This window comes from Malus domestica, chromosome 15, assembly GCF_042453785.1.
Source record: "Malus domestica chromosome 15, GDT2T_hap1".
Taxonomy (NCBI): Eukaryota; Viridiplantae; Streptophyta; class Magnoliopsida; order Rosales; family Rosaceae; genus Malus; species Malus domestica.
Window position 1 is genome coordinate 38,159,553 of NC_091675.1, and position 14,174 is coordinate 38,173,726.

General features: G+C 37.4%; 1 protein-coding gene across 4 annotated transcripts; it reads left to right on the forward strand.

Annotated features, from left to right (window-relative positions):
* Positions 1-4,581: 4,581 nt before the first annotated feature.
* LOC103401826 (uncharacterized) lies at positions 4,582-12,549 on the forward strand. Of its 4 annotated transcripts, none has more exons than XM_008340539.4 (13): positions 4,582-5,455; positions 6,148-6,229; positions 6,598-6,654; positions 7,317-7,372; positions 8,219-8,447; positions 9,388-9,474; positions 9,556-9,630; positions 9,785-9,868; positions 10,385-10,449; positions 10,526-10,715; positions 10,793-10,881; positions 11,570-11,684; positions 12,312-12,549. In XM_008340539.4, exons 1-13 carry the CDS (start codon positions 4,821-4,823, stop codon positions 12,345-12,347), a joined length of 1,800 nt encoding a protein of 599 aa, XP_008338761.1. In that variant the 5' UTR covers positions 4,582-4,820; the 3' UTR covers positions 12,348-12,549. The 4 variants fall into 4 exon arrangements, with proteins under 4 accessions (XP_008338761.1, XP_008338763.1, XP_008338762.1 ...); XM_008340541.4 differs by having other exon boundaries at positions 11,576-11,684; XM_008340540.4 differs by having other exon boundaries at positions 6,151-6,229.
* The last annotated feature ends 1,625 nt before the right edge of the window (positions 12,550-14,174 follow it).

Genomic DNA, 14,174 nt, shown 5'->3' on the forward strand with positions numbered 1-14,174 from the left:
TGGCCTTGGTCACAGGTATGAAAGTTGCCATACTCATTGAGATCTTCATTTCTGTAATTTTTGAGAATTTTTAGAAATAGTTGAATTTTTCAGCGAACTGTGACGGCTAGCCACCACCCGCGGACACACGTGCAGCGGTGGCCTGGCCAGTGGGTTGACGATGTCCTTTTAAGTTCAATTAGATGTTCTGATGTCATAATTGATATCCATATGATGTGGTTTAATTGTTTGAACTTAGTTTCATTACGATACATCACTTGACTTTTATATGAATCGATGATTCGTCCGTTCGATCGTCACCAAATTTTGATACATATTAGTACGTAATATTTGAGAACCATAAAAACTTATGGATTGGGAATCCGACGTATGGATCTTCCCGAATTGGATTTATAAGTTCATAAAGTAAATGTTGACCGCCACTTGGTTTTGGCAATTGGTGGAGATCCGACCGTTGGATCATAATGAAACATTAGGACGTGGTTCTAAGAACATAATGTGAATCTTTGGAGGTAACGGATCGAAAATCCGTGATGAAGATCTTCCGGATTGAATTACGTAGGGATGTGTTTTATATAAATTACGTATTCTATCGGTAAGAACTTTGAGACATGATTTGATAATTGTTCTAGGCGACGATGGTTCGTGTTGTATCGATATTCGTGCTGAGGAGTCATAGCGCGGACCTCAGGTAAGTGGGTCTTTTTCTTTCTATCGTGTATATATATATATATATATATGATTAACATTTCCACTAACAGTTATAAATTGATTATTGCGTATAATTACTGTGAATGCTTTGAAGTACTATTGTGAACTACAAATGGCTTGATCCTTGTTTAGGATATGTAGGCAGTCTAACGAGATGTTAGATGCAACCATACAAGAAGTGAGATTAAATAATTGAGACAATAACCTAGTTTAGGGAATTGAATAATGTGAGGGACATTGGTGGAAAATGTGAGATTTAACCTTATGATTTGGTGGTTAAATGTTGGTCATAAATCAATGTGTGAAGAATCAAGAATTTGAAGTAAGGAAACGTAAGTAATGATAGTTAATTAAACTAGTGTCTAGTTGGGCTTATCATCGATAATTGTTCTCGAAAATAAATAGTTATGGAGTAGGGCGTTACATCTTATGCATTTTTATGCCATAATATATGTATGTATATAATTGAAAATGCTATAACATGGTTGAGTATTAGATTGCATCATGGTTTATCTATATGTATATTACCTGCACATAATTATTGTGAACGCTTTGAAGTGCAAAGGTGAACGTAGGACATCTAGGTAAGTTCAGGTGAGTTTATGGTGTTAGTTGAAATGATGGAGTTATGTCATGACTACATGTATGTTTTAGGCAACTCCGACCTTGTCGTACAGGTTGCAATGATAGGCAACTTCGACACTGTCATATAGGTTGCCCACGAGTCGTATATGTTACAATAGATGTAGTTAGAGCTCATAAACCTGCACCCCGGTGTTAGTGCTCCCGCCTGTGGCCAGGGCACAATCATTCACGTGATGTTCACCTCCCGCACCTTACGCTCACCTTGGATCTAAGGTAGGTGCACAGTCCTGTCGTACAAACCACTATATGTGGTTCCGACTCATAGGTGACCCGTGTTTATTCGCACAGTCTTCACGTGATCGTAGCACTTGAGCGTACTTATTTACACACAGTCCTGTCGTACAGATCACTATAAGTGGTTCCGACTCGTGTGCAAGGATATGTGATGAGCTATGAGTTCAGTCGTACAGGCCACAAGAGGTGGATCCGACTGACATATTACAGGGATATGTGATGATATATGGATAAGTCGTACAAGTCACTATAGGTGACTCTGACTTGTGTGCTAGCATTGATTAATGAGATATGGATAAGTCGTACAGGTCACTATAGGTCACTCCGACTTATGTGCTAGCATTGGTTGATGAGATATAGGTGCAGTCGTACAGGCCACCATAGATGATTTCGACTTGCGTGCTAGTATGGGTTATTAAGCACATGATTATTTATATTGCTAATGAGATGCTGAGTAATGGTATACTTCTGGATTTACTCTTAGTATACATTTGATTTCATACTTTTACGTGGTATGATTTTTTGGAAACTATACATGTTTTACGGCGAGGGGTTACTACCTTTGATAATTGAAATAATTTTAAAAATCTTTGTTTTGCTTACTCACACTTTCTATTTTGCACCCCTCCAGGTTCTAGTAGCAAAGTTCCGTATCGACGAGGACTTGTGACACTCCCAGTTCAGGTGACCCCTTATGAGGGTATAATTATTATCTTACCTCATTGTACTTTTTTTATGCTCTGTATCACGTGTGAAATGGGTTCATACCCGCTCACTGCGCACTTGGGTATATAGGCACTTTTAGGTTTAAATTTATTCACATTTTACACATTATCACATTCTATGGCTTCGTCACCTTCCAGGTGTTGGCCAGCAAAGCTCGATTCGGAGTTCTAGTGGACATTCTAGGTCGGGGGTATGTCATCAGACACTGCAATGTCTGTTTTCTGGTTTTGTTTTTACGTTATTTTTGCATTTGGATTCATACACTGTAATGTAGTGTCCATTTATTGGTTCTGTTTTTTTTTATTATTATTTTTATTTTAATTTTATCTTTTTAACTTTTTTATTCAGACACTACAATGCAGTGTTCGTTTCCTGGTTATATTTTTTTTTTACATTTTGCCCTTTTAAAATGCGAATTAAAACTCAACTCTCGTAACTTCGAATTCAATTTCGTCTTCGCCCACACCTTCATGTATATGAAACTAATTAAAGAACTAAAAAGGTATAAGAACTTAAAATTTGACAATGAGGCTCGATAATTTAATCAAAACACCTAACTAGGGGCATTTTGGTCATCAAATTACTCAAGAATAAAATACAATATTTTTATGTACGAGTTGTAACATGTTTTGAGCAAGTTTCAAAGCCCACATGTGCTCAATCAAGTCATGTTGACGCTATTTGTTGATGTAATTCGAATGTATGGTGTGGTAACACTAAATGATCATGTTGCGGTAACGTTGATCTTGTTCTATAAGATCGTGCTGGGCAGGTTCTTCAGTGTTGTCATGGGCTTGATAAATTCTAGCTTTTGAATTATTCACCGTGTCTTTGTCCAAATTTTCTTCGTCATAATTATACTTATTTTCCACAATCATGTTATGGAGGATGATGCACGTCATCATGATGCTTCGAAGTGCCCCATCATTCCATAGTTGAGTAGACCCTCTAATGATTGCCGAACGAGCTTGAAGTATACCAAAACACCTCTCCACATCCTTCTTGTACCCCTCTTGCTTTGCTGCAAAGTTTTTTCCTTCATTGTATGTGGATTTGCCTTTGTCTTGATAAAAGTGGACCACTAGGGATAAATTCCATCGGCTAGATAGTACGCCCTCGAGTACACAGTATCGTAGATTTCATACGTAATTTGAGGCGACTCTCCCCTCAACACGTCGATGAAAATAGGTAATTGACCAAGAACATTTCATTCATTTTGAGTCATGGAACACCTAAGAATGCATGTCAAACCCATGTATCAAATGATGCAACCATTCTAAAATTGTTGACCCTGTGAATGCATGTATGCAATCAATACTTCCATGAACTTGGGCAATTTTTCCATTGCCAATGCATGCAGTCAATACTTCCAGTCATGCCAGGAAAACCTCGACCCTCAACTTTCTGAATAAGCTTTCTGAGGTCTGCTAGTGAGGGTCGACAAAGGTACTACGTGGTGTATGGATATTTGATTGTGATGCGGAACCTATTATGGGACACAAGAATAGTGGATTCCCCAATCCTCACTATCTCATCAACCGTGTATACAAATGCCCCATACGCAAGCATTTGCAAGGCAGCTGTGATCTTTTGCATAAGAAGAAGACCTAAATTATTCGCAGCATTCTTCTTTTGTACAAATTAATTATCAAGGTTGGAAATAGCAACCATGATTTTGTTAAACAACTGCGGTCGTATCCTAAATCTTCTACAAAAATAACTTGCCGGGTAAAAACAATTTGGAATAAAGTAACATTGCAATAGATTCTCACGTCAAGTTTCCCTGCCTTAGTTGAGGTTGGGTGCACGACCAATGCTTGAGCCACCTGCTTCTTGGTTGTGGTGACTGACTGCTGCGATCACTTGCACCACTTGAAGAGTTGATGCTTCTTTACGCCTTCGGTGTTGGGCACATCTCCTTCTTCGTTGTTTATCTTCTCCCCCGTCTTCTCGTTCTTCTTTCTCATGCAACCTCCTCAGGTTATCCATTGTTTTAAAGTACTTTGTTTTGTAAAAATCTACGAATTAAGATGAGTAGGGAGATGGAGAAGGCTTGGTGTGAGTATATATGGTGGTTTGAAGGTTTTTTATGGAGAAAAATGAGAAAATTATAAGATTGGATAATGATATGTGGCACTAAATGAATGTTCGAGAATCTTAAAAAAAATTGATCGAATTTTACCAATGAATAATGGCACATGACACTACATGAATGGTTGAAAATTGTAACAAAAATCTAACGACATGAATGCCCTAATTGGCTACTTTGGGCTTTGACCCATTGCCACAGAAAAATGGTACGGATTTCTCTCCCTTGGGCCTTTTAGAATCCAGATTAGATTTATAGAGAACAGCAGCAGCGACCAACCAAATCCTTTCCAAAACCTTGGAATTACAAAATTTCACAATACAGTCACACCATTTGATTTCTTCCCCTTGTGCTAAACCTAGGGTTTCGACAAACCCTAGCTCGGAGAAGTTGGCGAGCAATTCTGGAGCTAAGGATGGACTTCGACGAGTACGATTACCTGGAGAAGACTGTGCAGGAGAACGACGAGCGGGATCCGAAGAAGAAAACGAAGAAGGAAGGCACCGAGAAGAGCTACAGGAAGAGAGAGGTTGACGACGACGTTTCAGTGGGCGGCGAGGAGGACGATAGGAAGAGCAGTAAGAGGTCAAAGGCTGAGCACGAGAACGGGCGCGAGAAGGATCGGCACCATCGGACTGGAAGGGAGAGGGACCGAGAGAGCGAAAGGGATAAGGAACGGGATCGTGATCGCGGCGAGCGAGAGAGAGACAGAGAGAGGAGTAGCAGAGACAAGGAGAAGGATGCGGATAAGGACAAGGAGAGAGAAAGAGAGCGGAGGGAGAGGGATAAGGAGAGGGAAAGAGAGAAGGAAAAGGAAAGAGAGAGGAGAGATAGGAGAGAGAGGGAGGACAGACACAGAAGAGAGAAAGAGGAGAAAGAGAGGTCTAGGAGGAGCGTAAGCCGCTCCGACCGCGAAGAGAAAGAGAGGCCTCGCAGAAGTAGTGACCGAGAAGATAAAGAGCGGTCTCGCAGAAGTAGGAGCCGCTCGGAGCGTGATAGGGAGAGGGAAATTAGAGAAAGGGAACGAGAGCTTGAGCTGAGGGAGAGCAGGTAATCATATGAACGATGGGCTTATGCTTCAGTTTATTTAATTTATGTTTGTTTGGTTTCGTAGTTTCATACCTTTATTGGTTTCTGGTATTTCTACTTGTTGCTCATCCGTGTCGTTGCTAGTGTTTGGATGTGTATATCACATGGTAATGTAAATAGTTTTGTGGGAACAACATATCATGCATTGTTCCTACAATGTTTGGTTATAGTCTCAGGGAATTTAGTTTTGGCTGGTTATTCATTTATTTTTTCCATGTCTTTCTGTGCTCGGTATTGGTACTATTTCCTATAGATCGACATTATACCCTTTTCTTTTTTTCACTGTTGATTATTACTTGCTGCGGACTTAACTGTTTTGTTTTGGAGAAAATGTTGGATTTTTGTAATGAAGAAAGTATTCAATTTCATTTAGTACACCGGATATTGTGCATCTCAGCAGTTTCACTTAATTATCAAGATTCTTGCTAATAGAGATTACAATTGGAAATACAATGATGAATAGGATAATTTCTTCTTTCATTGTTATTTTATGTCCAACAATGTCACTGAACGTTGATACCAAATGTCTCAAAATGCTTTTGTTAATGGATTTGTCTGGCTTAAGTAAAGTAATACTTAAACATTTCATTTGAAAGTGGTTAATTACAATAAAGTTTAAAATTATTGAACCGTGACAAATGGCATTTAAATAGCAGGAGGTTTAAAGACAAAAAGGAAGCGATGGAGCCAGAAGCTGATCCGGAAAGGGATCAGAGAACTGTTTTTGCTTACCAGGTATCTGGTTTGCTCTTCAGAAAGTTTACTATATCTGCAATAAATTCTTAGGCCAAATTCCTTCTGTAAGGTGTCCTAGAACTTATGGCTTTGGTAATATGATTGCAGATTGGGAAATTATATTTAGTAAATGTTGTTAATGGTTCACATCCACAGGAAAATAGTCAGAAATGAGCTGGTTAAAAAAACACGACAATATGAGACACATGAGAGTTCGTTTCAACTGTTAGAATTTTAAAATCAAGTTAGTTTTTGTTTAATTTTAAAATTTTAATTGAACCTAATTTCCGAAGTTGTGGAACCTTATGATTTTCATTTTGCAATATATCTGACTATTTTTTGTTTGGTTAATAATCTGGTGATGACAGATGCCACTGAAGGCAGCTGAACGAGATGTTTATGAATTCTTCTCAAAAGCGGGCAAGGTTGGCTTAACTCCATTCATTCTTTCTTTATTTTACATTATTAGATGTTTTTTCTTCTTACTTCTCCTTACGAATATGTTATATATTAGTAGCAGCATACACATGCTATGCATGTGTGAGTTTTAACTATTACAGAACTTTTTTTTTGGTTAGAAAAAAAGAGAAAAGTTAGTATTCGTAAGTCAGTTTAAAATAAAATTACTACAATGCTCTTCATTTTAAAAGTAATTATTAAGACTCCTTATTAAAATAAGGAAAACTTGATGTAACCAGGATTTTGTACCTTTATTCCTCATTTTATGACACCTGCATGAATTATGATTCTGGTTACTTCTACACATCTAAGAATAATTTCAATCTTGTTGCAATAGACGCTCTTCAAATTGCATGTTATTGAGATGCATTTGCTTCCTGTTGCAGTACATGCTCCTCTGCCTTCAGTTACGAGTAATATAATGAGTTTCTATTCTCTCAACATTCTGTGTATGTGGGGTGAGTGAAAATGTACGAATGAGCTATGTGGGCATCTTATGGACACCCCAAACTAGGTGTTCTGTCATGCAGTGTCAATATCTGAAGCCTATGTATAAGCCAATTTTCTTTCAAGTACATAAATTTCTAAGCGATCTGACACTGTCTAATTCTTTTTCTTTCACTTTCAGGTGAGGGATGTACGCCTGATCATGGACAGGAATTCTAGACGGTCAAAAGGAGTTGGGTATGTGCATTTGAATGAAACTGTATCATAGACATGTGTGTGTTCTTTGTAAGATAGATGTTAGTATATCATCCTTTTAGAATCAAGTTTAACTGTATTCTTTAATAAACTAGCAATGCGATAATGATGAGGGATGGTGGGAATACTTTGCACTCATGTTTAATCAATTCATGCTGCGTACTCAAGGTAGATGACAGAAACCTATTTTATATCCTTTCCTGCTTTCTTCGTCTTCGTGTTTTGTGCTATAAGGGCTCCATTCTGAATCCCAGTGCACCTTTTCAAAGTTCTCATCTAATGGTCATTCCATTTGGTGATATTTATTTATGATAGTATTTTTTTTAATTGGTAAAATTTATCAGGGTAGGGTCAGTGGAGAGTTTTATCTCCATTTCCCTTGGTTCCAGTGTTTCATAAGCTCCAAGTCTGGTTGACATCTCTGTGATCTTCCAGTCCTAGTTAAGGCTACATTATATATGTATAATGTATGTTTGTACATGTAATTTTACTGTTTGTGATTGGGATCTTCATTATCAAACTTGTAGCTCTTAGTGAACTAGAAGAGACTTGCTTCAAATTTCCCCCCATTCTGCCGTATTCTTTTGTTTTCATTAATAGATCAATTTTTAATGAAATATTTGTTGTTTTCTTTATTTTATTGTGATGAGCTAACATTTTCTTTTATGAGTCATCAGATTCATCAAAAGAAATTCAGCTTGAGCTCTATGCCCTAGAGTTTTTGTTTCCCTACATATCTTGGATATATGCTTTGTAAGTTTTGATTAGAATACTTATGGTATTGTATATTCCATCAAACTTACTGTAAAAGCCCGTTGATATTTGCAGGTATATTGAGTTCTATGATGCAATGTCTGTGCCAATGGCTATAGCTCTCTCTGGCCAACTACTTCTGGGGCAACCTGTAATGGTGAAACCTTCGGAAGCTGAAAAGAATCTTGTTCAGTCCAACGCCACGAGTGGGGCTGCAGGCGTTGTTGGGCCATATGGTGCGGTTGATAGGAAACTGTATGTGGGGAACTTGCATTTTAACATGACTGAGACTCACCTTAGAGAGGTATTTATGCTCAGTTCATCTAGGTTTAATGTTCTAATATATATTTATATGTGTGTGTGTGAATGAAGTTCTTTATATGTAAAAGATAATGAGATGAAATAGACCAAATAAAAAACAAATGAAAATACTCCCCAGTATATATTTATATACTTAAATACCTTTTACTTTTTTAATCTAAAAATATTTTTTACAAATTTACCCTCCTTTTAAAATATGGGGTCTCTTAGCAATTTAATAACCAAGGGTCTTTATATGGGTTTATGAAAGTTTCACCTTTTCACTTCTCCCTTATGTGCATATATGCATATATAGATTAAATATGCGCCCACGCACACACACACACACACACACACACACACACACACACACACACACACACACACACACACACACACACACACACACACACACACACACACACACACACACACACACACACACACACACACACACACACACACACACACACACACACACACACACACACACACTGATGTTTTAAAAAATTAGTCTCAAGGCTAGCCTGGGCGGTTTTCTCGGCAGGGCCATGGAAAAAATGCCATGCCTTAGTTGTGCTAAACCCTATATATAATTATGTATTTAAATTTAAGCTGACGTATATATTTGTAAACTACTGGATGGCTACATATGTGTACATGTGAAATGAATACTTTCACAACAGTAAACACAAAAGAAAGTAAGCAAGGAAGTGCTAGGCTTTGATGAACTGTCATTCTGTAGGATTAATTATAGACACCATGAGTAGAATCATAGATAAGATTATTGAAGTATCACATTTTATGCTGTACTCAGGGTCAGGGAGACCATGCTATAAACTAGGACTAGACAGCAGTTGGAACTAGTATTCCTGATTTCGAATTCTGTTATATATTTTGAGTTATTTTTCTCACAACCATATATTTCTATGTTGAATGCTCAGATTTTTGAACCATTTGGACCAGTGGAACTTGTGCAACTTCCCCTTGATCTTGAGACAGGACAGTGCAAGGGTTTTGGCTTTGTTCAAGTCAGTGTTTACTTCTCATTGTATGTTTAGACGATTTTTATGTTTGGTTGGTGCTTATTTATTTGTTCGTTATGTTGCTAGTTTGCTCATCTAGAACATGCAAAGGCAGCTCAAAGTTTGAATGGAAAGTTGGAGATTGCTGGTCGAACTATCAAGGTAGGCTTGTATTTTTTGTAAAAGTTATGATGGGAAGTTGAATATTTAAAGTTCCTAGTTTACACTATGGTGGCTGCTTGTCAACAGCTAGAACTTTGGTAGCTATTTTTTGTGAGGAGTCATGGCGAACACTTATTGGACACTTTGTGTATAGGTTTCATCTGTTACAGATCATGTTGGATCTCAAGAGGCTGGAGCAAAATCTGCAGACTTTGATGATGATGATGGGGGTGGCTTGGTGAGTTTCAAAATTGTCATTATGTTCCGTTCACGTATATTCAAAGGAAAAAAATTTGAATGTCAAATGAATGTGAATATTAATAAAATATCAATGCGTTGACTAAATGGTGGAAGTTGACTTTTGAGCGAAATATATTGATAAAGAGTATTTACAAAAGGGAACTAGTATTGCCACTCCAAAAATTTAATTTTGACTCCTCGTAAGAGTATTCTTTCTAAATATAGATAGTTTGGAGTGCACAATTAGATTTTTGGAGTGCAAATAACAATTCCCTGATAAAATATTGTATCCAATCTTAAAGAGACACCTAGAAAAAATAGGTTATTGATATCTAATACTCTACACACACACACACACACACAGGGGTTTAGGTCAGCCCTTGGAGTCTTTATTAACTGCATAGATATCTAATACTATGCATGTAGTATTATATGTGCATGTATACATATTACTGAATAATCCAATTTTTACAAAAGAAACTTCCTCTCTAATGTTAAGTGCTTTTCTTTGCAGTCTTTAAATGCCCAATCTAGAGCACTGCTAATGCAGAAGCTGGATCGCTCTGGTATTGCCACAAGGTTCGCATCCATATTTCCTCACTGGTTTCTGCTAATTATTTTGTTTTCCTATTTCTGATTGTCTCCCTTTTGGCAGTATTGCGGGGTCTATTGGAGTTCCTGGGCTGAATGGGGCAGCTCCTAATCAACGAGCTGTTACGTTGCCTATCAATGGTCAAGCTGCAGTCTCTGCTCCTATTCTTCCAGCAGCAGTTGCAGTCAATGAACCCGTTGGAAACCCCAGCGAATGTCTACTACTGAAGAATATGTTCGATCCAGCCACTGAGGTCGGTGTTCTTTGCAATAATTGTTCACTCTCCTCCCTAAATAAATTTGTAATCTAAAATTCAGTATCATGTTGCAGAGGGAGCCAGATTTTGATGTAGACATTAAAGAAGATGTCGAAGAAGAATGTTCAAAATATGGCCGGGTGAAGCATATTTATGTGGACAAGTAAGTGCTTAAATATGAATACTAAGCATGCAATTATTATATGAATGTCTTGTTTGTGTAATATTATTGCAAGATGCTGTTAATATTTATGAAATACTTTGCAAACTTGGGGATGGGCCCAAGTTCCAACCAGTCTCACCTTACAGGGTGGAGAAAATTGGAAAGTAGAACTGACAAGGGAGATTCAACTCTCACCCCAACCCAATTCAACAAGGGTCGGGTGTTCAGTTTCTAGGGTTGTGCTTGAGAATAGAGGCATCGAAACGGAAAGGAGCCCACTGCAAGACCATACGAAATACATGGAAATATAAATAATTTTTAGTAGATGCCTCTATTTCAAGAGAATAAATAATTTTTAGTTGAGGCCTCTATTCTCAAAACCCTTGTAACAATGAGAACTAATATAATTTTTGTTACGTTGAATATTTTTCAAGAAAATAAATAATTTGTCACATTGAATGATGAAATATAAAATCCTGGTTAAGAAACAAAGATTTTTTTTTTTTTCCAAAATCTTCTGTATTTTCAAATATTTATTTTGTTTGATAATATGAAAAGCTACTTAAGAGTACAAAGGCAGTTCTTTCGTACTAGTTACATACATGTGTTGTGTTTGATATGTCAGGGAGTAGGTAAATTCAAAACTGAATTAGGCTTTCTTCTCCTAATTTGATCTGTTTGGATACAGAAACAGTGCTGGTTTCGTGTACTTGCGATTTGAAGCTGTGGAAGCAGCTGCTGCAGCTCAACGTGCAATGCATTTGAGATGGTTTGCGGGAAGGCTGATTTCAGCCCTGTTCATGGTAACGTGCCTCTCCCTTTCTGACGTCAAGTATGTTTTTGGTAACTTTCCATTTCTGATGTCGAGTATGCTTTTGGTAATTCCTGTGTGCATCTGAAAAAATAAATGTAAGGGCTCGTTTGGTGCATAAGATTGGATTGAAATGGATCTCTCTAATGTCAAGGCATGTTACGGGAGAAATGAAGAAATTATGACCCACTAGAGGGTAGAAGATGTATTACTTATGAAGATAACTTGTCCATTCCAATCTTGTAAACCACTTTAAATGAATAATCTACCTTCAATTTTCCTTGAAATCGGAGAATTATCTATTCCGAGCCAATATATGCACCAAACGAGGCCTTAATACTCCAATCCAATCTCATGAGTGTGTGCACCTATAATTTAAGATATCAAGTATTCTTCTTGGACTTCTTTGTTATAGCACTCGGAAACTTTTCTGACAATAAGTTTGAGTTGACTTTGTTCTTAATTAAAAGTTTCGTCAAAACTGAGGATGTAGTGTAGATCTTAGTTAGCTGGCGCTCCCTGTTAACTGCGAAGTTGATTTCTCGTTGACGCACCCTTTTCTTTTGGTTTCGTTTCATGAATAATCTTGTTTCTCATCGGCTTTTGGTGTCTGCTGCAGCAACCACAAGTTTACGAGGCCAAGTTTGGAGCTTAAACAACTGCTCAGATGCAGGAACGGAAGAGTCTTTGCGGACATGCATCGAGTGTTTTTAGTTCAAGGATAGTCTGTTTGTTTTAGGATACCAAATTTTCTAGTTTGATCCTACACATGTAATATTATTACATCGAATGCATGACAACCGTGGAAATTTGTGCCCCAACCCTTCTTTTTATATTAATTAATGTTTAGTGGTCAATTAATTATCCCACCGTAGTGTTTACTCTAGATGCGATCATACAAACTCATATGCACCGGGCTTTCCTTTTAACCCTTTGTTTTCTAGTGATTTTGTTCTTTGAGTCGAGCATCACCCTCTTTTAACTCTCAAATTTCTCGTCTCTGATTTGGGATTTAAGCTTTCTTCCTCTCTAATTGCTGTTCTGCTCATTAGCACTGTTGGGTAGGATTATGAAAGCGCTCATGTGTTGGATAATTTCCTCCATGTGGCTTTAGTTGACGGGAAGCATAAACAACTCCTCTGCCAGATTGCATTAAAACACATCCTAGTCCATGTAATGATGCATCAGTGAAAACTATGTAACCGGCATCTCTTTCAGAAATGATTTAACACTAGTGCAGTTGTTAATTGAATTTTTAATTCTTGGAATGATTCTTCACGTTCACCAGTCCAAATAAATTTAACTCCCTTGTGTGTTAACCTGGTCATGAGAATGGCTGTTCGAGAGAAATCCTTACCAAATCTTCTATAATAGCCGGCCAAACTTAGGAAGCTTCGTATGCCATGTACATTTTTCTGCTCAATCCAATTCAACACTGCGTCTACTCTTGAAGGATCCTTTACAATGCCTTTATTTGAGATGACATGTCTTAAGAATTTCACTTCAGTCAACCAAAATTCACATTTGCTTAACTTAGCATATAACTTATTCTCCTTCTAAGTCTGTAAGATAGATAAATGTTCTTCATGTTCTTTCTCGGTCTTAGCGTAGATGAGAATGTTATCGATAAATTTAATAACAAACTAATCAAGGTAAGGTTGAAAAATTCGATTCATTAAATCCATGAATGCTGCTGGTGCATTCGTTAAACCAAAAGGCATAACCAAAAATCGTAATGTCTATCGAGTTTGGAAAGCTGTCTTTGGTATATCTTCTGGTTTAATTCGAAGTTGATCATAACCAAAACAAAGACCAATCTTTGAGAAATATCAAGCACCTTTCAGTTGATCAAATAAATCATCATTCTAGCCAATGGATACTTGTTCTTTATAGTAATTCTATTTAGCAAATGGCAATCAATACACAACCTAAGGGTTTGATCACTTTTCTTTACAAATAGTGTAGGAGCACCCCAAGGTGATGTACTAGGCCGAATAAAACCTTTCTCTTGAAGTTCTTGAAGTTGCTTTTTTAGTTCCTTCAATTCCACTGCTGCCATAATATGAAGGTGTAGATATGGGTGATGCACTGGATATGTCTTATGGAAAATTCTATTTCTTGAATGGGTGGCAATCCAGGCAAGTCTTATGGGAATAGATTAAGAAAATTTCTTACTACTGGCATAAATTTAGTTTTGGATTCACTTATACCCTCCAACATCATTTGAGCGATTGCTCTGACGTAATCAACTTTTGTCTTATCCAAAACTGAATCAGGTTTTGGAACACTCTTATTCCCATAAAACTAAGTTTTTCTCCAGCAGAGATGGTCATAGTCACAAATTTCTTAACACAATCAGTAATACCTTCAAATCATTGACCAAATCCATTCCAAATATTACATCATAATCCAACAAGTCCAACAACACCAAATCACATTCAAGCTTATGATGCGATATATCTATTGTGCATGACTTGCACAC